At 41.9% G+C, this 23,687-nt stretch overlaps 1 protein-coding gene across 17 annotated transcripts in view; it reads right to left on the reverse strand.

The window, feature by feature from the left end:
• The window catches only part of ZNF875 (zinc finger protein 875), a 31,884-nt gene that overhangs the window by 6,857 nt on the left and 1,340 nt on the right, over positions 1-23,687 (reverse strand). For 6 of the 17 annotated variants that reach the window (XM_032173124.2, XM_032173122.2, XM_032173127.2 and 3 more), the window contains 2 exons: positions 12,490-12,616; positions 11,934-12,029 (listed from right to left, as the gene is read on the reverse strand). In XM_032173124.2, coding sequence (XP_032029015.1) covers positions 11,934-12,029; positions 12,490-12,616 — 223 coding nt within the window. Of the gene's footprint in view, positions 1-11,933; positions 12,030-12,489; positions 12,617-12,711; positions 12,919-14,787; positions 15,653-15,699; positions 17,339-23,687 lie in introns of those variants that run through there. The other 11 variants (XM_058426752.1, XM_058426750.1, XM_058426749.1 and 8 more) reach the window with 7 other exon arrangements.

The following is a 23,687-nucleotide window of genomic DNA, read 5'->3' on the forward strand; positions in this document are numbered from 1 at the left end:
ATACAAAACTTAGCCGGGCGTGGTGGCATGCACCTGTAGTCCCAGCTAATCGGGAGGCTGAGGCAGAGAACTGCTTGAACCCAGGAGGTGGAGGTTGCAGTGAGCTGAGATCACGCCACTGCACTTCAGCCTAGGCAACAGAGTGAGACTACATCTCAAAAAAAAAAAAAAGTGAGAACTGAGGAATTGTATTCTAAAATGTCAGTGTTCAATAAATGTGATTCATCACATAAACAGAATTAAAAACAAAAACCGGCCGGGTGTGGTGGCTCATGCTTGTAATCCTAGCACTTTGGGAGGCCAAGGCGGACGGATCACGAGGTCAGGAGATTGAGACCACGGTGAAACCTCGTCTCTACTAAAAAAATACAAAAATGTAGCCGGGCGTGGTGGTGGGCGCCTGTAGTCCCAGCTACTCAGAGAGGCTGAGGCAGGAGAATGGCGTGAACCTGGGAGACGGAGCTTGCAGTGAGGTGAGATCGCACCACTGCCCTCCAGCCTGGGCGACAGAGCGAGACTCCATCTCAAAAAAAAAAAAAAAAAATGATCGTCTTAATAGATGTAAAAAAAGCATCAGATAAAATCCAACATCCCTTCATGATAAAAATCTTCAACAAACTAGGCATCAAAGGGACATACCTCAAAATAAGAAGAGTTATCTGTGACAAACCTACAGCCAACTTCATACCAAATGGGCAAAAGCTGAAACCATTCACCCTAAGAAGTGGAACAAGACAAGGATGTCTGCTGCCACCACTCGTATTCAACTTGGTACTGGAAGTCCTAGAGAGACCAATCATGCAAGACAGAGAAATAAAAGGAATCCAAATAGGAAAAGAGGGAGTCAAATTATCTCTGTTCACTAAGAATCCTTTACCTAGAAAATCCTATACCTAGAAAATAATCCTATACCTAGAAAACTCTAAAGGTCCCTCCAAAAGACTCCTAAACCTGATTAAAAAAAAAAATTCAGTAAAGTTCCAGGATACAAAATCAATGTACAAAAATCAATAGCATTTCTATACACCAGTAACATTCAAGCTTAGAGCCAAATAAAGAACAAGATCTCGGCCGGGCGCGGTGGCTCACGCCTGTAATCCCAGCACTTTGGGAGGCCGAGGTGGGCGGATCACGAGGTCAGGAGATTGAGACCATCCTGGCTAACACGGTGAAACCCCGTCTCTACTAAAAATACAAAAAATTAGCCGGGCGAGGTGGCAGGCGCCTGTAGTCCCAGCTACGCGGGAGGCTGAGGCAGGAGAATGGCGTGAACCCCGGGGGGCGGAGCCTGCAGTGAGCCGAGATCGCGCCACTGCACTCCAGCCTGGGTGAAAGAGCGAGACTCTGTCTCAAAAAAAAAAAAAAAAAAAAAGAACAAGATCCCATTTACAATAGCCACACGAATGTAAACACATACAAAATGCCTAAGAATACATCAAACCAAGGAGGTGAAAGGTCTCTGAGAGGAGAACTACAAAACACTGATGAAAGAAATCACAGATGACACAAAGGGAAAAACATTCTATGCTCATAGATTGTTAAGAATCAATATATAGTTAAAATGATGATACTGCCCAAAGCAATCTACAGATTCAATGCAATTCCTATCAAATTACCAACATCATTTGTCATTCTAACAGAAAAAACAATTCTAAAATTCATATGGGACCAAGAAAGCCTGACTAGCCAAAGCAATCCTAAGCAAAAAGAACAAAGCTGGAAATATATCACATTACCTGACTTCAAACTATACTACAAGGCTATATTAACTGAAACAGCATGGTGTAAGTACAAAAATAGACATATAGATCTATGGAACAGAACAGAGAACCCAGAAATAAAACCACACACCTACTACCAACTGATCTATGAGAAAGTTGACAGAAATAAACAATGGGGAAAGGACACCCTATTCAATAAATGGTGCTGGGAAAACTGTCCAGCCACATGCAAGAGAATGAAACTGGACCCTTCCCTCTCATATACACAAATCAACTCAAGATGGATGAAAGACTTAAATGTAAGACCTCAAACTACAAAATTCCTAAAGGAAAACCAGGAAAAACTTCTCTGGACATTGGCCGAGGCAAATAACTTATGACTAAGTCCTCAAAAGCGACTGCAACAAAAACAAAAATTGACAAATACGATTTAATTAAGCAAAAGAGCTTCTGCACTGCAAAAGAAACAATCAACAGAGTAAAAAGAAAACCTACAGAATGGGAGAAAGCATTTGCGAACTATGCATCTTACAAAGGACTAATATCCAGAATCATAAGGAACTTAAGCAAATCAACAACAAAAACCCAAATAACCCCATTAAAAAGTGAGCAAAGGACATAAACAGATACTTCTCAAAAGAAGGTATACAAACAGCCAGCAAACATAAAAAAATGCTCAAAATCACTAATCATCAGAGAAATACAAATTAAAACCACAAAGAGATCTTGGTACCAGTGAAGGATGAGAAAAGAAAACTCACAACAAGACAGGCCATCTCACATCAGTCAGAATGGCTATTATTAAAAAGTTAAAAAACAAAACAAAACAGATGCTGGTGAGGATGCACAGAACAGGGAATGATTATATATTGTTGGTGGTCATGTAAATTAGTTCGACCTCTATGGCAAACAGTATGGAAATTTCTCAAAGAACTAAAAATAGAACTACCATTCAATCCAACAATCCCAAGACTGGGAAAATAAATTGTTCTACCAAAAGACACCTGCACTCATATGTTTATCACAGCACTATTCCCAATAGCAAAGTCATGGAATCATTGTATATGCCCATCAATAGTGGATTGGATAAAAAAAATGTGGTACACACACACCATGAAATACTATGCAGCCATAAAAAAGAATGAAATCATGTCCTCTGCAGCAACATGGATGCAGCTAGAGGCCATCATCCTAAGTGAATCAATGCAGAAACAGAAAATCAAATAACCTATGTTCTCACAAGTAGGAGCTAAACAATGGGTACACATGGACATAAAGATGGAAATAATAGACACTGGGGACTCCAAAACAGGGGAAAAAGTATGGAGGTAAGGGCTGAAAAACTACCTATCAGGTACTATGTAAACTATTTGGGTGATAGGTTCAATACAAGCCCCAAACCCCAGCATTACATAATATACCCACGTAACAAACCTGCACATGTACACTCTGAATCTAAAATTAAATAAATAAACAAATGAAATGTCAACGTCATAAAAGACAGAGAAAGATTATTGAAATAATAATTCCCTTCCCTTAATAATAATTAAGGGAAGGTAAATAGACATGACATGAAAATGAACTAACTAACCTTGGACTGGATTATGTTCTGGAAAGTAAAAAACCATATTATTCTATATGTTGACAAAATTGTAATACAAATGGTAGATAACAGGCAAAATGACTGTATCAAAGTTAAGTTTACTGAGGTTGATAACCACACTGTGGTTATATAAGACAATATTGACATTCTTAGAAAACGTACAGAAACAAACACTTACAGGCCGGGTGCGGTGGCTCACCCCTGTAATCCCAGCACTTTGGGAGACCAAGGTGGGCAGATCACGAGGTCAGGTGTTCAAGACCAGCCTGACTAACACGGTGAAACCCCGTCTCTACTAAAAACACAAAAATTAGCCAGGCATGGTGGCATGCACCTGTAATCCCAGCTACTTGGGAGGCTGAGGCAGGAGAATCGCTTGAACCCAGGAGGCGGAGCTTGCAGTGAGCCGAGATCGTGCCACTGCACTCCAGCCTGGGTGACAGAGCAAGATTCTGTCTCAAAAAAACAAAAACAGAGACAAAAACAAAACAAACACTTACATATGAACATACATATACATATACACATACATACATATGTACTGAGAAAGGGGAAGGAGGGAGGAAGGGCATGCATGCAATAAATATGAATAAATGATAAAGCAAATAAATGATAAAGCAAACTAAGTAAAATAGTAGGTCATTTTATGATGCCATTTATATAATAACGTATATGCCATACGTCTTAATCTGTTTTGTATTGCTATAACAGAATACCTGAGACTGGGTAATTTACAAAAAAGTTTATTTGGCTCACAATTCTGGAGGTTGGATGGTAGCCCATTTGGTGATGGTCTCATGCTGCTTCAAATCACAGCAGAAAGAGGTAGGGAAAGCAAGTGCATGCAAAGAGGCCAAACATCAGAGGAAGCCTTGTTTTATAACAACTTGATCTCACGAGAACCAACCCAGTCCAAAAGAACTAACCCGGTCTGCATAAGCCATTCGAGAGGGCAGAGATGCCACAACCAAACACCTCTTAAAGGCCCCACTACCTTTCAATACTGTTAAATTGGCAATTAAATTTCACCATGAGTTGTGGTGGGGACAAACCACATCCAACTCACTGCACCATATATATTTATTCTACCATTTTTATTTTTGCAAATATTCTGTAATTTTGAAGCAATTTCTAAAAATCAATTCAAAAATAAGTATGAGGAAGCCCACTAACGAAAATGCCAGCAGACTGAAATGGTCACAAGAACCCTGCAGCAGAAAATAATAAGACTGGATAAAATGTAACAAATAACTATTCAAAGGCAATGGAAAATATACATAACCAGCCAGAAGATGGGGAAGAGTTTATGCTCAAAAAATTGCAACAGAAAGGGGTAATAATTTTGTTTGTGATTTTCTTGCCTGAGAGCACGCCTAATACCCACAGAAACAAGAGGAGGGGAGGGGAGGGGAGGGGAGGGGAGGAGAGGGGAGGGGGAAAGAAAAAACAATAACTGAAATTTAAAAATTCACTAGACAGGTTTAATAGCAAACAGAAAAAGAGGAAAGATTAGTGAATTTGAAAATAAAAGAATAGAAATTACCTATATCCACCCACCCCTCAAAAAAGAGAGAAAAAAGATTGAAGAAAAATGAACAGAAGCTTATGAGATAATATGAATCTTCAGAAACACATTTCCGGCAGTCCAATATACAGGTCAATTGGGAGTCCTAGAATGAGAGGAAAGAGTAAAAGGGACAGGAAAAATACTGAAATAATAGCCAAGTATTTCTCACAGTGAGTAGAAAATATAACTTAGAGAGCCAAGAAGCTTCATAATGCTCAAGAAGTAGAAACACAAAGAAAATGACTCATAGAAACATCACAGTCAAACTGTTAAAGGCCAAAGATAACGAGAAAATCTTGAAGACAGACAGAGAAGATCAAAATACAAAAGAACAATATAATAATTACTCAACAAAAATTATAAAACTATGAAAGCCAGAAGACACTGCAATGCTAGAGAAAAATATGTTAACCAGAGATTCTATCTCCAGTTAATTTTTGCAAACTGGAGAGAAAATAATCTTTTCAGATTAAAATGGAAAATCCAATGCCAGGTAACTGTACTAAATGTTAAAGGAAGTCTTTCAGGATGAAGGAAAATGGTATCAGATGGCAACTTATAACTACATTAAGGAGTGAAGAGCATAAGAAATGTGACAGATATAAAGCACACACACATATTTCTATATATATTTACCGTAATTTCTTTAAAAATACATATTACTATACGATGGCTTAAAAATTTTAACACTGTAGTATTGGGTTTAGGATGTTTACAGAAATAATGAATATGACAACAGCACTAAAGATGAGGGGAATGTAAAATACTCTTGTGAGAGTCTTACATTACCTTAAACAAACAATAACTCTAATTGGTTTAAGTTAAAAATACACATTGTAAGCCCTGAAAAAGTCATAAACACACACAAGGCAGATACATAGCTAGATAGCTGAGAGAAATTAACATGAAGATCTAAAAAGAAGCCAGGCGCAGTGGCTCATGCCTGTAATCTGAACACTTTGGGAGGCTGAGGCAGGCAGATCACTTGAGGTCAGGAGTTCGAGACCAGCCTGGCCAACATGGTGAAATCTCATCTCTACTGACAATACAAAAATTAGCTGGGCGTAGTAGCGCGCGCTTCTAGTCCCAGCTACTTGGGAAGCTGAGGCAGGAGAATCCCTTGAACCCAGGAGGCAGAGGATGACTGAGCCAAGATCTCACCATTGCACTCCAGTCTGGGTGACACAGTGAGACTATGTCTCAAAAAAAAAAAAAAGAAAAAAGAATCTAAAAAGTATTTTATTAAAACATTAAAACAAAAGTAGGCTAAAGAAAACAGAGCAAGTAAAAACACATTAGAGAAAACAAAGAAAAATCTGGCAAAAGTAGAAATAACCTTACTTATCAACAATAACATTTGAGTGCTAATGCATTCAATACTCCAACAAAATGTAGAGATTGGCAAACTGGATAAAGAAGAAAAAAATCAAATATATGCTGTCTATAAGAGACTCATTTTAAATACAAAGACGCAAATAAAAAGATTGAAATATAAAGAATGGGACAAAGGTATGCCATGGAAAGAGTAAATATTAAAAAGCTGGAATGGGCCAGATGTAGTGTCTCATGTCTGTAATCCCAGCACTTTGGGGGGCAGAGGCAGGTGGATCACCTGAGGCCAGGAGTTCGAGACCAGCCTGGCCAACATGGTGAAATCTTGTCTCTACTAAAAATACGAAAAAAATTAGCCAGGCGTGGTAGTGGGCACCTGTAATCCCAGCTACTCAGGAGGCTGAAGCAGGAGAATCACTTGAAGCCAGGAGGCCTTTAAGAGGTGTTTGGTCGTGGCATCCCCGAGCCACACCCGAGAACGTAACATTGCGCTCCAGCCTGGGCAACAAAAGCAAAACTCTGTCTCAAAAAAAAAAAAAAAAGGCTGGAGTAGCTATATTAATATCAGATAACAGACCTCAAGACAAGGGGTATTGCTAAAAACAAAGGAGGAAATTCCATAATGATAAAAAGGTCAATAAGAAGACGTAACAATTATTAATGTACATGTGCCCCATAGCAAAATCACTAACTGTATGAATCAAAACCGTAGAGATCACTGCAGAGACACAGACAAATCCACAATGATATGTTAACACACCTTTGCAGTAATGGATAGAAAAATAAGACAAAAACTCAGTAAGGATATCAATTATCTGAACAATATTACTAACATGACCTAACTGACAGTTATAGGATAGTACTCTCAACAACTGCAGAATACACACTCCTTTTAAGAGCTCATAGGATGTTCACAAAAATAGATCATATGCTGTGCCATAAAATTAATCTCAACAGATTTTGAAAGATTGAAAATATATAGAATACATTCTCTCAACAAAATACAATTAAATTGAAAACCAATAAAAATAAAACATTTAGAAAATACCTGAATATCTGGAAATTAAGCAGCTCACTTCTAAACAACCAATAGGTTAAAAAATAAGAAAAATTAGAAAATATTATGAACTAAATGATAATGAAAACGCAACACACCAAAAGTTGTAGGATTCAGCTAAAGCAAGGCTTAGAAATAAACGTACAGATATATATGTGATTGTATTAGAAAAGAAGGTCTATACCAATGACCTAAGCTTCTACCTCAGGAAGTAGGAAGAAGAGGAAATTAAACCCAAAGAAAGTAGAATGCAGAAAAAGATACAAATAAAAATCACTTAAATGGGATATAGATTAATAATACAGAAAATCAGCCGGGCGCGGTGGCTCACGCTTGTAATCCGAGCATTTTGGGAGGCCGAGGCGGGCAGATCATGAGGTCAGGAGATCGAGACCATGGTGAAACTCCGCCTCTACTAAAAATACAAAAAAATTAGCCGGGCGTGGTGGCGGGCGCCTGTAGTCCCAGCTACGCGGAGAGGCTGAGGCAGGAGAATGGCGTGAACCCGGGAGGTGGAGCTTGCAGTGAGCCGAGATTGCGCCACTGCACTCTAGCCTAGGGGACAGAGTGAGACTCCGTCTCAAAAAAAAAAAAAAAATAATAATAATAATAATACAGAAAATCAATGAAACCAAAAGTTGATTCTTTGCAAAAATCCATAAAATTAATAAACCTTTAGATAAAATACCCCCAAAATGTTTTAAATCACAATATGGGGAATGAAAGAGGAAGCACTACTACAGAAATATACAGACTTTAAAAGAAATTTGGGAATATTATGAACATTATGCCAACAAATTTAACTGCTGAGGTTAAGTGGACAAATTAATTAGAATACACAAATTTAAAAGACTGACACATGAAGAAATACAGAGTAAGAATAATTACATATTGGTGGGACTGTAAACTAGTTCAACCATTGTGGAAGTCAGTGTGGCGATTCCTCAGGGATCTAGAACTAGAAATACCATTTGACCCAGCCATCCCATTACTGGGTATATACCCAAAGGAGTATAAATCATGCTGCTATAAAGACACATGCACACGTATGTTTATTGCGGCACTATTCACAATAGCAAAGACTTGGAACCAACCCAAATGTCCAACAACAATAGACTGGATTAAGAAAATGTGGCACATATACACCATGGAATACTATGCAGCCATAAAAAATGATGAGTTCGTGTCCTTTGTAGGGACATGGATGAAACTGGAAAACATCATTCTCAGTAAACTATCGCAAGGACAAAAAACCAAACACCGCATGTTCTCACTCATAGGTGGGAATTGAACAATGAGAACTCATGGACACAGGAAGGGGAACATCACACTCCGGGGACTGTTGTGGGGTTGGGGGAGGGGGGAGGGACAGCATTAGGAGATATACCTAATGCTAAATGACGAGCTAATGGGTACAGGAAATCAACATGGCACATGGATACATATGTAACAAACCTGCACATTGTGCACATGTACCCTAAAACCTAAAGTATAATTAAAAAAAAAAAAAAAAAAAAAATTTGAGGCTGGGCGCAAGTGGTTCACACCTGTAATCCCAGCACTCTGGGAGGCCGAGGTGGGTGGATCACCTGAGGTCAGGAGTTCGAGACTAGGTTGGCCAACATGGTGAAACCCCATCTCTACTAAAAATACAAAATTAGCCAGGCGTGGTGGCACATGCCTCTAGTCCCAGCTACTCAGGAGGCTGAGGCAGGAGAATCACTTGAACCCAGGTGGCCAAGGTTGCAGTGAGCCGAGATTGCAGTGAGCCGAGACTGCGCCACTGCACTCCAGCCTGGGCGACAAGAACAAAACTCTGTCTCAAAAAAAAAAAAAAAAGAAAAGAAAAGAAAAAAGAATTACAGTGATGGGGAACAGATCAGTAGTTGCCAGGGGTTAAGACTGGAGGGAAGATAGCACAGGGGAGTTTTCTTTGTAGTGATAGAAGAGTTCTAGATCTTTATTGTGGTGATGGTGGCTACATAAATCTTATCTACATAAATCTTACTTATGTAATGAAATTTCATACTACTATAGAGCAACAATTAAAAAAAAGAGTACATGCAAAAACTGATGAAATCTGAATCTGAATAAAGTCTTTAGTTTACTTAATAGTACTGTACCAATGTCAGTTACCTGGTTTTGAAATGTACTGTGGTTACATAAGATATTATCATTGGGGAAAGCTGGGTGAAAAGTAAATGGAAACTCTCTGTATTATTTTTATAAATTGAGACAAATTATTTCAGACAGTTTGTTTAAAGAGCAAGCAGAGCACCAGGCGTGGTGGCTCACGCCTGTAATGCCAGCACTTTGGGAGGCTGAGGTGGGCGGATCATGAGGTCAGGAGATGGAGACTATCATGGCTAACACTAAAAATACAAAAAATTAGCCGGGTGTGGTGGCACGCACATAGTCCCAGCTACCCAGGAAGCTGAGGCAGGAGAATTGCTTGAACCCGGGAGGCAGAGGTTGCAGTGAGCCGAGATTGCGCCATTGCACTCCAGCCTGGCGACAGAGCGAGACTCCGTATCAAAAAAAAAAAAAAAAAAAAAAAGCATGTAGGGGCCGGGCGTGGTGGCTAACGTCTGCAATCCCAGCATTTTGGGAGGCCAAGGCAGGTGGATCACTTGAGGTCAGCAGTTCAAGACCAGCCTGGCCAACATGGTGAAACCCCGTCTCTACTAAAAATACGAAAATTAGCCAGGTGTGGTGGCACACGCCTATAGTCCCAGCTATTCGGGAGGCTGAGACAGGAGAATTGCTTGAACCCGGGAGGCGGAGGTTGCAGTGAGCCGAGATCATGCCAGTGCACTCCTGGCTAGGTGACAGGGCAAGACTCCATCTCAACAAAAAAATTAAAAAAGCAAGTAGGTAGCCTGCAGATTGGAACATCTGATGAAGAGTTCATCTCAATGATTTATTTTTAAAAATTCAAATTCAAATCAACAAGAAGAAAAGGCAAAAAGAATTGAAAAGGCTTCACAAGAGCGAACACCAAGGCCAGTCAAGGAATGAACATATAAAAAGATGCTCAAACTCAAAACTAATCAAATTACAACTACTATGAGAGGCCATTCATACCCAAAAGATGATGAAAACCTAAAGTCTGACCACACAAAGTATTAGGAATGATGCAGGGCAACTAGAATCCTCATGCAATAAAATGCCAGGTGAGTGTAAGCAATTGCTATAAGTTGAATTCTGTTTCCCCAAAAATGACATATTGGAGTCCAAACCCCTAATATCTCAAAAGATGAACTTATTTGGAAACAGGGTTGTTGCAGATGTAATTACTTAAGATGAGGTCATTAGAGTGGGCCCTAATCCAATATGAATAATGTCCTTACAAACAAGGAAAATTTGGACACAGAGACACGCACACAGGGAGAATGCTATATGAAGATGAAGGCAGAGACTGGGACTCTGCTCCACACCAGGGATTGCCAGCAAACCTCCAGAACCTAGAGGAGAGGCATGGGACAGATTCTTCCTCACAGCCCTCAACAGGAACCAACCCTACCAACACCTTGATCTCTATTCCTAGCCTCCAGAACTGTGAGAAAATAAACTTCTGTTGTTTAAGCCACTCAGTTTGTGGTACTTTGTTGTGGCAGCCCTAGAACACTAATACAACAACTTCGGAGAATAGTTTGGCATTACCTTGTCAGATTGACCAGGTGCATATTCTTTTACTCAGCTGTCCTATTCCTAGGTACATATCCTAGATAAACGGGTGCTTATGTGCCCAAGGACATATCTATGAGAAGGTTCACAGCAGCATTCTTTAATTGGTCGAAAGAATACACTGTTAAAAATGTAACTGTCCAACAAAAATGGAAAGGATAAATGAATTGTATAATTATGCATAAAATACAATATTATATACCCACAAAAATGAATGAAGCAGAGCTACACATATCAACATAGTACAAAATTAGTCTCAGTGAAGAAAACAAAGTACAGAAGGGTATGCATAATATGATGACATTGATATAAAGTTTTAAAATATGCCAAACAACAATATAGATGATTTAGCGATTCATACATATGAAGGAAAGAATAAAGCCATGCATGAGAATTATAAATCCCTAATATTGAAAAACAATTCCATTGGAGGGATGGGTAGAGGATACCATCAGGGAAGGGGAAATGGGTGTTTCGACTGTTTAGGTAATTTTTTATTTCTTAAGCTGGGCCATTGGCACATGAGTATGTATTTTATTATTAGTCATAGCTTAAGTATTGTGTAATAAATTATGGGAATTGGAGAGGTGGAGATAATCAATTAATCTTAGCATAAGAGTAGCTAGAAAGTATCTAGAAGTGTCGTAGACTTAACATTCATGGGGTAAATGCAATTTTTAAGATCAGGTGAGAAAGAAGACAGTGAATGAGGAAAGACTAAGCATTACGGAGAAGACAGGTGAGGAAGGGAGGCTTCCTGGTGTAGGGAAGAGACAAGGGAACCAGGGAAGTCCCTCCCTCAACTGAAGATTATGTTCCGGAAGGAAGACCATGTTAGGCAACCTTTCTCTTGTCTTAGGAGACCTGGAGAAGAGCTTCTTCCCAGTATCTGAGAGATGCCTCCTCCTTCCCTATCTGCCAAGCTGTAGATTATCCCGTCTACCCCACACTCACACTCACACTCACCTGGACAGAGGTCCAGTGGACATTTTCTCTCCTCTCTCCAGGGCTCTTCCCCTCGCTCCAGCTGAGCAATGAGTTTTGGTTTAGAAGACGGAATTTCTATTCATAAGGAAGAAAATGAGGACATTGTTGGTTATGGGCTCAAGAGGGCATTCTAGAACTCAGAGCTGAAATGGGTGAGGAAACCCAGAGGATAAAAAAGACCTATGAATAGTTCTCTCTCTGAAGTAGAAGGGTTGACTAAGGAAAGGTGACTCCAATCAGAACGACAGCATATTATGAACACTTGGTGGATGAAAAATTTCCTGGGTTCGAAGCAAAATAAAGAGAGAGCACAAGCCTTGGGAAACAGGCCTGGAAATGTAGTGTCATCCATAACATGAAGAAATCAATCTATCTGCTTTCAATTCTACTAAATCCAGATTTACCCAGAGGAAAAAGGTAAATTGTTTTTAAGCTCAACTCTAAGGGAAAGGTGCTCTGCAGGTAGCCCTTCCTCACGATGAGTGGAAAATACTCTGTAGGGCAGACTTTAAGTGCCAAGGGAGGCCATTCTTACCCAGTGAGACCAGATGGTTATAAGTCTCCAGCATCACCTCCCTGTGCAGGGTCCTCTGAGCAGGGCTCAACAACCTCCACTCCTCCTGGGTGAAGTCCACAGCCACATCCCTGAATGCCACGAATGCCTTTAACACAAAACACACCTCTGCTCATCCAGGAGCCTGTCTTTCCCTCCCACAGTTTAGAATGAGAGGTCAAGGCCAGGCCCGGTGGCTCATACCTGTAATCCCAGCATTCTGGGAGGCCGAGGTTGGCTGATCACCTAAAGTTGAAAGTTCGAGATCAGCCTGACCAACGTGGAGAAACCCCGTCTCTACTAAAAATACAAAATTAGCCAGGCATGGTGGCGCATGCCTGTAATCCCAGTTACTTGCGGTGAGCCAAGATTGTGCCATTACACTCCAGCCTGGGCAACAAGAGCAAAATTCTGTCTCAAAAAAATAAAAGAAAAGAAAAGAATGAGAGGTCAAAAGGCTTCCCTGAGGGAAGTAGGAAAGATTTCTAGACCCTACTTTGGATTGTGACCTTGGCACCAAGGGGTGAAAGACCATTATTCTCCTATCTCTGCCCAGCCAGCATCATTTATGCACCTCTTACTTACTGTCAATATCCCAGGCTAGCTGCTAGGGAGGATAAAAGCAAACAAAACCAAAGCCCTTACCTAGAGGGAGTTTTAAAACTAGGCAGGGAGAAGAAGTCACCACACAAGTACAACTAAATAGTAAAGAATCATCTTGCTGAGTTTGAAAATTTTCTGAGACTGCTTGGTCTCAGTATTTGGTCTACTTGAAGCAGTGGTGCCTCTGGAGCTTGGGGGCAAATAACTCACCAATATATATAGTTCCTACAGCAGGACTCCCTCCTTCCTCTACCAAATGCTGCCACGTGCCTGCTCAGGCCTAAGGAGGGAAAGTGGGTGGTGATGAAGAGTGTGGATTCAAACCACACTATCTGGATTTGGAACCCATCTCTGTCCCCAACTAGTGTAACCTCAGGCACTGAATTAGCTGCTCAGCACGTCAGTTTCTCCTGCAAACTAAAAATAACAGTGCTTATCTCACAGCGTTGTGGTGAGTATTAGGATTACCGTGAAGGGCTCAGACAAAATGCCCGGTGCAGTCCCTGGCCGTTCTATGTAAAATTCCATGCCCTCATGTGGGTTTCATTCCCCTCTCCTGCTTTACTGTGTTCCCTTAACTCTAAGATAATACGTGATATTCATTTCTATTTTCTGACTTCCCACTAAGAACATCAGTTCCATGTGCATGGCTGGATCACTGTGATTGCCCTGGTGTCTACAACAGAATCTATAAACACTTAGCAGTCAAATATTTTTAAATAACCGAAAATGATTTATTATTAGACAAGCAACAAAGTTTCAAACGAACCACTCTACCTACAAAGCCGTACTTTGGAGGACAGGAATATATAACCGTCCTTGGCATGGAAGTTTGGTGAGATTTCCAAATGAGTCTGGAAATCTGGCACTGGGATTCTTCCCTGCCCAACACTTATTCTCTTTAGGTACAATCTGCAGTCCATAGAGGGGTTTAATTTGACCCATATACTGCTTTAAAACTTGTGTTTATATTAATTAAATGTTGGAAGACTTCATATGAAAATCTCAATCTATGGGTTCTGTTAAAAATCCATAAATCTGACCACCCTGGGCTTTGCACTGCTATAGGACCACAGTTGGCTGATGGTGACTCATGCTGGGGGTCTATCAGCCGCAACATACTATTGGAGGCTGCCTCACCAGCGTCATTCATTTAGGTACATGCCTTGTCTCTTTGATTTTGCACCCTTCTCAGAATGCTTCCATCACTCCTTGAGGGTATGACATTGTGTCTCTAAAACTAATTCCACACTGTACCCTTCCCAGGGAACTCTCCCTACATTTCCTGTCCCCTACCAGCTCCACTCTTCTACACTGGCTGGACTATGAAATGGCCTTAAGACTCTACCTACACCCAGTTATATTGATAGCTGTCCCCAAACCCAGCCAGTCCCAATGCACTTAATCATAAGAAAAGAGCACAGATGAGTGAGGGCTTTGGTTGTCACGCCTCATCTCTCTCTGGCTATACTTTAGAGCTACCTGGGTGGTGTTTTAAATTATGGATTCTTGAGTCCCACTGCAAATCCATAAAACCAAGGGATGGGGCTTTTGTACTTTCAAAGGCTCCTAAAAGTAGTGTGATGGTTGTGAATCACTGGGTCAGAGTAATTTCAAGAGGGAGAGGTCACTGTAGGACTGAGGATCAGGAAAAGTTCATGAGAAGCAGGTACTCACTGTTGAATCTAGGTGGTGGGTATGTGAGTGTTCAATGTACAAGGCTTCCTGGTTTTTTCCATATGTCTGAAACTGTTCATCATTAAACACTGGAGAGAAAAAGACTATTCAGGTATCTGCCTAGTCCCTGTTGTGATTTGCTTTTACAATCCCTTCTCAGAACATACACACATACACCCCTTGAAAATCTCCCATGAAGGAGCTACATTACAGAGCAATTAATGCTACTTTAACACATTTAACACAACCGGTTATTCCTCCAGCCCCAGAACAACTCATGGTTTGTCTGTGAACCGTGCATGTAGGGAGCATTGTAAACACTGTGTGGCTGACCCTCATGATTCACTCCAAATCTCTCCCACTGAGTAGAAACACAGCTAGAAGCTTGGGGGAGTTAATTCATCTGCTTGCCAGCTGAAAAATAAATATATGAAAAATGAATGGTAACCAACAGGCCACAAGAAGCCTTACTGTAGGATTCTAGCAAAAGACTTCTTCATTTGTAAGATAGAGTCACAGGAAGTCAGCACTTTTCCTGCTGCTCAGAAACATGGGCACAGATTACCCAAAAGAGGCAGCAGGGCTTAGTGCACTGGCTCAATGTGTGGTCCCTGAAATTGCAGCACCAGCATCCCCTGGGAACTTGTTAGAAATAAAAATTCTCAGTCTCCATCCTAGGGCTACTGAATCAGAAATTGCGGGGGGAGCCCAGCAATGTTTGAACAAGGCTTCCAAGTAATTCTGATGCACACTAAACTTTAACAACTACTCAGTGGCTAAAAGCACAAACTCTGGAGACAAACTATGTTCAAATTACAGTCCCCTCTCTCCTCCCTCCCCTATGACTTTGCGTCAATATCTTAATATCTGTGTCTCAATTTCCTATAAAATTGATATTATAACAGTACTTACCTTATAGGGCCATTGTGAGAATTAAACAAAGTTGCTATTGGCAGACATCCTATGGCTTTGAGGGGAACCAGCCTGGATGAGGCTGACACTGTAGAGAACAGGGTAGACTGCAGAGATGAAAGAACCCCAGTCCTTGGGAAGCTTATGGAGCAGAAGGACCAACCCCAAAGTGCACCCTCTCTGTGAACTTCTTTTTATATAGGCTAAGTTACTTATTGTTTAGAACAGCCTAAATTAGGTTTACTGTTGCTTGAGGCCAAAAGCATTGTATCTAACCAGTGGATGGGTACAGTGATGGCCCCAGTGAATCATGCCTCCCTGTTTCTACCCTTCATGCAGTCTCCTCCTAAACTAACCCTGGGCTTGGCCATGGGACTGGCTTTATCCAGTGGGACATCAGCAAACATGATGCAAGCAGACGTTTGAAAGGCATCTGAGTTCAGGGCTGGCTTTCTCTCTGTGCAAGAAACCTTGAGACCACCATGTGAATAACCTGAGCTTGCCTGCTGAAGAGGCTACATGGAGAAGAACCAGGAATTGAAGCATCCCAGCCAACCAAGCTGTCAACCACCAGACAGGTTGAGACCATCCAGCTCTAGCTGAGCTGCCAGCTAACTACAGCCACACGAGGATGCCAAGAGGATCAGCCTGGCCATGCCGGGCCTACTTGCTGACCCACAGGATTTTGAAAAAATGATTTCATTTTAAGCCACTAAGTTTGTTTTTTTGTTTTTGTTTTGTTTTGTTTTGTTTTGAGACAGAGTCTCACTCTGTCACCTGGGCTGGAGTGCAATGGCGTGGTCTTGGCTCACTGCAACCTCTGCCTCCCGGGTTCAAGCGATTCTCCCACTCCCGCCTCAGCCTCCCAAGTAGCTGGGACTACAGGTGTGTATCACCACACCCGGCTAATTTTTGTATTTTTAGTAGAGACGGGGTTTCACTATGTTGGCCAGTCTGGTCTCGAACTCCTGACCTCGTGATCCGCCCACCTCAGCCTCCCAAAGTGCTGGGATTACAGGCGAGAGCCACTGCCCCAGGCCTAAGCCACTATGTTCTTTAGGCCACTAAGTGAAGTGCTGCCATAACAAAATACCTAAAACATGTGGCATTAGCTTTGGGAGCAGGACATGGGCAGAGGCTTGGAAAGCATCCAGGAAAACTATTAGCACAGGCTGGAAAGGCAGTAAACAAACTGCTAGTGGGGACTGGAAAAGGAGTGAGGAAACTGATATGGCAGCTTGAACAAAGCAACTAGTATTACATATTAGCAAAGCTATTGCCTGCATGAACTTGGAAAACAGAAAATATACCTGATGAATTTTTGGATCTAGCTAAAGAGATCTCCAAAAAGCCTGTTAAAAGTTTCAGTTGGGCCAGGCGCAGTGGCTCACATTTGTAATCCCAACACTTTGGGAGGCCGAGGCGGGCAGATCACCCAAGGTCAGGAGTTTGAGACCAGCCTGACCAACATGGAGAAACCCCGTCTCTACCAAAAATACAAAATTACCCAGGTATGGTGGCGCATGCCTGTAATCCCAGCTACTCGGGAGGCTGAGGCAGGAGAATCACTTGAACCTGGGAGGTGGAGGTTGCAGTGAGCCAATATCGCTCCATTGCATTCCAGCCTGGGCAACAAGAGCGAAACTCCATCCCAAAAAAAAAAAAAAATTCAGTTGGATGTTTCTAGTGACATATAATAATGTCCAGAAACAGAAGAGCTGAAGAAGCAATTATACAGCTTGCAAGAGTAATTTAGAGGAAATATAGACAAGTCAGGACTTGCTAGCTTGGAAATAAAATTATTTTACATCTTCAGTCTCTCCAGCCGGCACATGTATCAAAATAAAAAAATAAACTCAGAGTAAAGTTCGAATCAAAAGTTTGGCCAAAAGACCCAAAGTTTAGCACCTCTGAAGTGTTAAGGGGATGCCTAGTGGAGTCTCCAAGCTGGACAAAAAGGCTTCTGAGATTCTTATGGGCATTGTCCCACAGCACCAACACCTTGCCAAAGATGTAAGGCCTTATCTGACTGTGATTTCAGCTTTTGTTTAATAGAGCAGTCCCAAATCTGGTACATGGGAAACCCATAGTGCTTTCAAGGAAGTCCAAAGGATCTGAAACAGTTCAAAATGAAGAGGCCTCCTCCATGCCTAATTCCTGTCCTTTCTGAATGGGAGCATCTACTGCAGTGTCTCTCTCTCACCACTGTATGTTAGGTAGGGAATGTTTGGGGTGGAGGGAAACAAATGACTTGCCTTTTTAGTATACAGGTATCTGACTCAAAAAGGATCCAGTGAAGAAGCTTTAGCCACATCCAGACTGTTACACATAAGATACTGGACTTTTGAATCAAGATGAAACTTTTGGGGATCTTGGGAGGGGGGTGAGTTTATCTTGCACATGGTAAGGGTATGAATCATTGGGACCAATAAATCATCTCTCCCTGTATCTACTCCCTTATGTTATCCCCTTCTATGATGACTCTGGACTTGGCCATGTGACTTCCTTTGGCCAAAAGGACATCAGTGAACATGACAAAAGCCAAAACGTTAAAAGTACTTGTTAATTGGGGCTGTCCTCTCTTCCTGCGTAGAGAAACCCAAGACCATTTGACCAAGCCCAAGCCCAAGCCCAAGCCCAAGCCCACATGGAAGAGAACCAAGAAGAAACTAGGCACCCAAGCCAACCAGCTTCCTAACTGTCACACATGTATAGTCCTCCAGCCCTGGTCAAAATGCCAGCCGACTGCAACAAAATGTCAAGACCAGGTAAAATCTGCAAAACCTACCTGCGCCCAGCCCAAAATATGAACCTACCAAATTATGTGCTAATAAGTGATTTTGTTGTAAGCCACTGATGTTTAGGATTGTTTATTATACAGCAAATGCTGATACACTGATAGAGGGATCACGTTATATGAAAAATACTTGGGGACTGACGTGACCGTTGGCTTGCTGGGATGCCCATTAGGTCAGAAACTCCTAAGCTAGTCTTGGAGAGCAGCAGATTCAGTCCTCCCATTTCTCACTCACTCCTGGGCATGAATTCATTAAACGGGAAAGGGAACAGATTGACCTGACCTACTTTTATTTTTCTCCTCTTCTTTCAGCTGAGTGGATAAAAAGTAAATGTATCTAAGTTAAAAGTATACAAGGCCAGACGCAGTGGCTCATGCCTGTAATCCCAGCACTTTGGGAGGCCGAGGTGGGTGGATCACGAGGTCAGGAGGTAGAGACCATCCTGGCTGACACGGTGAAACCCCATCTCTACTAAAAATACAAAAAATCAGCCGGGCGTGGTCGCAGGCGCCTGTAGTCCCAGCTACTCGGGAGGCTGAGGCAGGAGAATGGCGTGAACCCGGGAGGCAGAGCTTGCAGTGAGCTGAGATCACGACAATGCACTCCAGCCTGGGTGACAGGGCCAGACTCCGTCTCAAAAAAAAAAAAAAAAAAAAAAAGTACACATAAGATGACTCCCCTGTGGCAACAATAAACACACTTTCAGACTGAATAATCAGAACATGACTTCAGACAACAGGATATAATATTTGAAATGAAGACCATCCTAAATATCTAAGACACTGAAATGAGGCACTAAAGGTTTCTGAAAAGTGATGTTACTGCAATGTTGGGGAAAATGAGGATTACAGAAACATGTAGTGGGTGGCAAAGGACCACGTCAACATTTGGAAACAAATCAGGACACTATGTGAGCTTTCATGTGAGAGAAGAAAGAGATCTGAGTTGGCAGGTCTACCCCGGTAATCAAAATCTGTACAGTGTAATAATGAAAATAAAAGCAAATAAAAGTTGTACAGTAGAGCTGGGCATGGTGGCTCACACCTGTAATCCCAGCACTTTGGGAGGCGGAGGCAGGTGGATCACCTGAGGTCAGGAGTTCAAGACCAATCTGACCAACATGGTGAAACCCCATCTCTACTAAAAATACAAAATGAACTGGGCATGGTGGCGCATGCCTGTAATTCCAGCTACTTGGGAGGCTGAGGCAGGAGAATCACTTGAACCTGGGAGGCGGAGGTTACAGTGAGCTGAGATCATGCCATTGCACTCCAGCCTGGGCAACAAGAATGAAACTCCATCTCAAAAAAATAATAATAATAAACGAATAAAATAAAATAAAAATTACACAGTATAAAGCAACACATGGTGAAGAAGGGAGTCTCAGAAAAGAAAGAAATAATTGGAAGTTCAAATTCTTTAGAACTGGCAGGGTTCAGGGCCAGCCGCGGTGCTCATGCCTGTAATTCCAGCACTTTCGGAGGCCAAGGCAGGTGGATCACTTGAGGTCACGAGTTTGAGACCAGCCTGGCTAATATGGTGAAAACCTGTCTCTACTAAAAATACAAAAATTAGCCTGGTGTGGTGGCAGGCACCTGTAATCCCAGCTACTCAAGAGGCTGAGGCAAGAGAATTGCTCGAACCTGGGAGGCAGAAGTTGCAGTGAGGTGAGATTGATCGCACCACTGCATCCCAGCCTGACGCAGTGGGACAGTGACAGAGCGAGACTCTGTCTCAAAAAAAAAAAAAAAACTGGCAGGGTTCAAATCTCCAACTGGTGTGGGTGCCCAATGCTTCAAAACAGTCATGTCTATTCACCTTGTCATATTTTGTATGAGAATAAAAACCTATGTAAGAATTTCATGTACAAAGCTGATCATAGAAGTATTATTTGCAACAGTTAAATATTGCAAACAGGAGTCAATGGATTATTATGGAAATTATTTTCAGTGGGATAAGTGTTGGCTGTTCCTACACCTTTAAAAACAGAGCTGGGTAGATACACTGCCAGTAACTTTACTCCATTATGATTTTACCATTAGGGCCTGTCAAAATATGTTTGTAGGGGTGTGTATGCATACAAAAGTAAATTAAATCCCAATGAGAAAGGAATCTTAAAATAAAATGGAAGACTCCTGAGTGTGCAGGCTGTGTTTTACCCATCATTAACCGTAATCTACTGAGTGTTCTGCACATAGCAGACACTCAAGTTTGTTGTATGGCACCAAGGAAAAGGAAAAATGCTAAGAAAAAAAATAACATAATGTGCCTGCCAGTTCATCTCATTGTTACAAATTTAACACAAACTTTAATTTATCCTCTCAGGCAAAGGCCCTTGGCAGTAATACCTAATGTCCTAAGATAGTCCTGCTTTGATTATTTTGTATAATTCAGATGTCATGCATATCAAGAGTATCTGGAAATTCTACCCAATGCCCCTGAAATATGTGATTAATCACATGCCCAAAATAACAAACCAAAGCAAACAACAGAAACTCCTTTGTTACTTAGTAACTTCATATCATTTACTTAAGGTTGTGATTCCTTCATGCACCACACATTTCATGTGTGCTAGGCATGAGAGGCACAGAGGTTTCATCTTAAACAACTATTTAAATGCTCATGCCCTTTAATTTTTCCTGAGTAAATACTGTGTTAAAAAGCTACATTGAAGAACATGTTTCATCTTCAACAACTATTTAAATGCTCATGCCCTTTAATTTTTCCTGAATAAATACTGTGTTAAAAAGCTACATTGAAGAACATGTTGTTTATATACAGGATGCAGTTCCGGGTGGACCTACTGAGAATGAAGGAGGTGGCACAGGAAAAGTCAGCTACCACAAACTTTTCCCAGCCAATCAGAAAGAATGCTTCCCTGGTAACACTGGGAGTAGTGAAGAAAGTACACACAAAAAGTCTGGGTGCGGTGGCTCACGCCTGTAATCCCAGCACTTTGGGAGGCAGAGGTGGGTGGTGGATCACCTGAGGTCAGGAGTTTGAAACCAGCCTGGCCAACATGGCGAAACCCCATCTCTACTAAAAATATAAAAATTAGCCGGGGGTCGTGGCACGCACCTGTAATCTCAGCTACTCAGGAGGCTGAGGCAAGAGAATCGCTTGAACCCAGGAGGTGGAGACTGCAGTAAGCCAAGATCGTGCCACTGCACTCCAGCCTGGGTAACAGAGCATGACTCTGTCTCAAAGAAAAGAGAAAGTACACACAAAAAATATTCAATGTTACCTTGGGAAATGTCCTGAATTGGATTTCTTATGTATTCCTGGTATTAACAGTCTCAAATGAATTAACTATTTTAGAAATGAGAAACAGAATTCTCAGTGTTGCTCTGATAACATCCAGGAATGCATAATCCCCACCACTGGAGTCCAGAATTAAGAAATCTCTTTTCCTGTCTAAATTCCACTCAGATTTCTTGATAAGGATAGTCAAGGCAAATCTGAAATAACCAAGTTAACCCATATCAAAAATGACGGTTAACCAGCCTGGCAACTGTGTTGGTGCTTAATAAATGTTAATTGCATTCAATCAAGTCAGGGGCATCATCGACACCAATCCCAGGGGTTAGAAAGCTTCCCCTCGGCTGGGTGCTGTGGCTCACGCCTGTAATTCCAGCACTTTAGTAGGAGTCCGAGGCAGGCGGACCACCAGGTCAGGAGTTCGAGACCAGCCTGGCGAACGCTTCCCCTTAAGTCCTTGTACACAGTCAATCACTATTTCCCACATACCATTGACTTCCTTATGTCAAATCCCTTCTTAACCTCCTTCAAAACTCAGCTTACTCAAAGACAAAGTCTACCCTGCTCAGCCTGGCAGTCAGCATTTTCTGATTTGTCCCCACCCAGACTGAGAGGTGGAAAAGGCAAACCCTTCAGGGGTCAGGTAGGTAATAAAAATGAGAGAGGGGCGAAATGTCAGGTAGTCAATGGTTTCAACCTCAGTATAAAGGACACTGTAGAAAGTGCAGCTGATAGACTCTGAAGGTCACGTCCAAATGATAAAGACGTTGTTCAGCTCAAATTGTCTGACACCAAAGAACAGTGCAGACTTAGGGCAGATTTATTTTCAGAGAAGCAGGGAATCTGGAATTTTGGGTGAAATGTCCCAATTGCCAGAAGCTGAAAGTGCTCTCAAATGTAAAATTCAGGTCAGACTATATAAAAATTCTCCTTGTTCTATGTGTGAATAGCTAGTCGGTATCTTCACGTATGCATATTTATTTATTTATTTATTTTGAGATGAAGTCTCGCTCTGTTGCCCAGGCTGGAGTGCAGTGGCGCGATCTCAGCTCACTGCAACCTCTGCTTCCCAGGTTCAAGTGATTCTCCTGCCTCAGCCTCCTGAGTAGCTGGGACTACTGGCGCATGCCACCACACCCGGCTAATTTCTTGTATTTTTAGTAGAGACAGGGTTTCACCATGTCAGCCAGGATAGTCTCGATCTCCTGACCTCGTGATCCGCCCGCCTCAGCCTCCCAAAGTGCTGGGATTACAGGCGTGAGCCACCACGCCTGGCCAAGGTTGATTTTTAAATATGCATAGGTAGCCGGGTGTAGTGTAATCTCACCTGTAATCCCAGCACTTTGGGAGGCCAAGGTGGGTGGATCATGAGGTCAGGAGATCGAGACCATCCTGGCTAACACGGTGAAACCCCATCTCTACTAAAAATACAAAAAATTAGCCGGGCATGGTGGCAAGCGCCTGTAGTCCCAGCTACTTGGGAGGCTGAGGCAGAAGAATGGCGTGAACCTGGGAGGCAGAGCTTGCAGTGAGTCGAGATGGCACCACTGCACTCCAGCCTGGATGACAGAGTGACTCCTTCTCAAAAAAAGAAAAAAAGAAATCAACCTTAAGCAAGTCCACTGGCCACCGTAATCCTTCCACACTGTAGCAAGAGTCCAGCCTCTGAAACTAACTATGCTTCCTTGCCACCTCCCACTGGAATGCCTTCCCCCTAATCTCCAACTTACCAAACCAGTCAGGGGCAACTGAGGCAGCCCTACTTCTAGGAGGCCTCCCCAACCATTTGAAATCACAGGCATCTGTGCTGTCCCTGCCCTTCATCCACATCACCGAACAATTACGCATGTATGTGTCTTTACTTTTATTTAAACTGCTCCATATGTGTTGTTAACAATTAACTACTTCATGAGTGACTGCGGTAAGGATGGA

This window comes from Hylobates moloch, unplaced genomic scaffold (genome assembly GCF_009828535.3).
Source record: "Hylobates moloch isolate HMO894 unplaced genomic scaffold, HMol_V3 SCAFFOLD_13, whole genome shotgun sequence".
NCBI lineage: Eukaryota > Metazoa > Chordata > Mammalia > Primates > Hylobatidae > Hylobates > Hylobates moloch.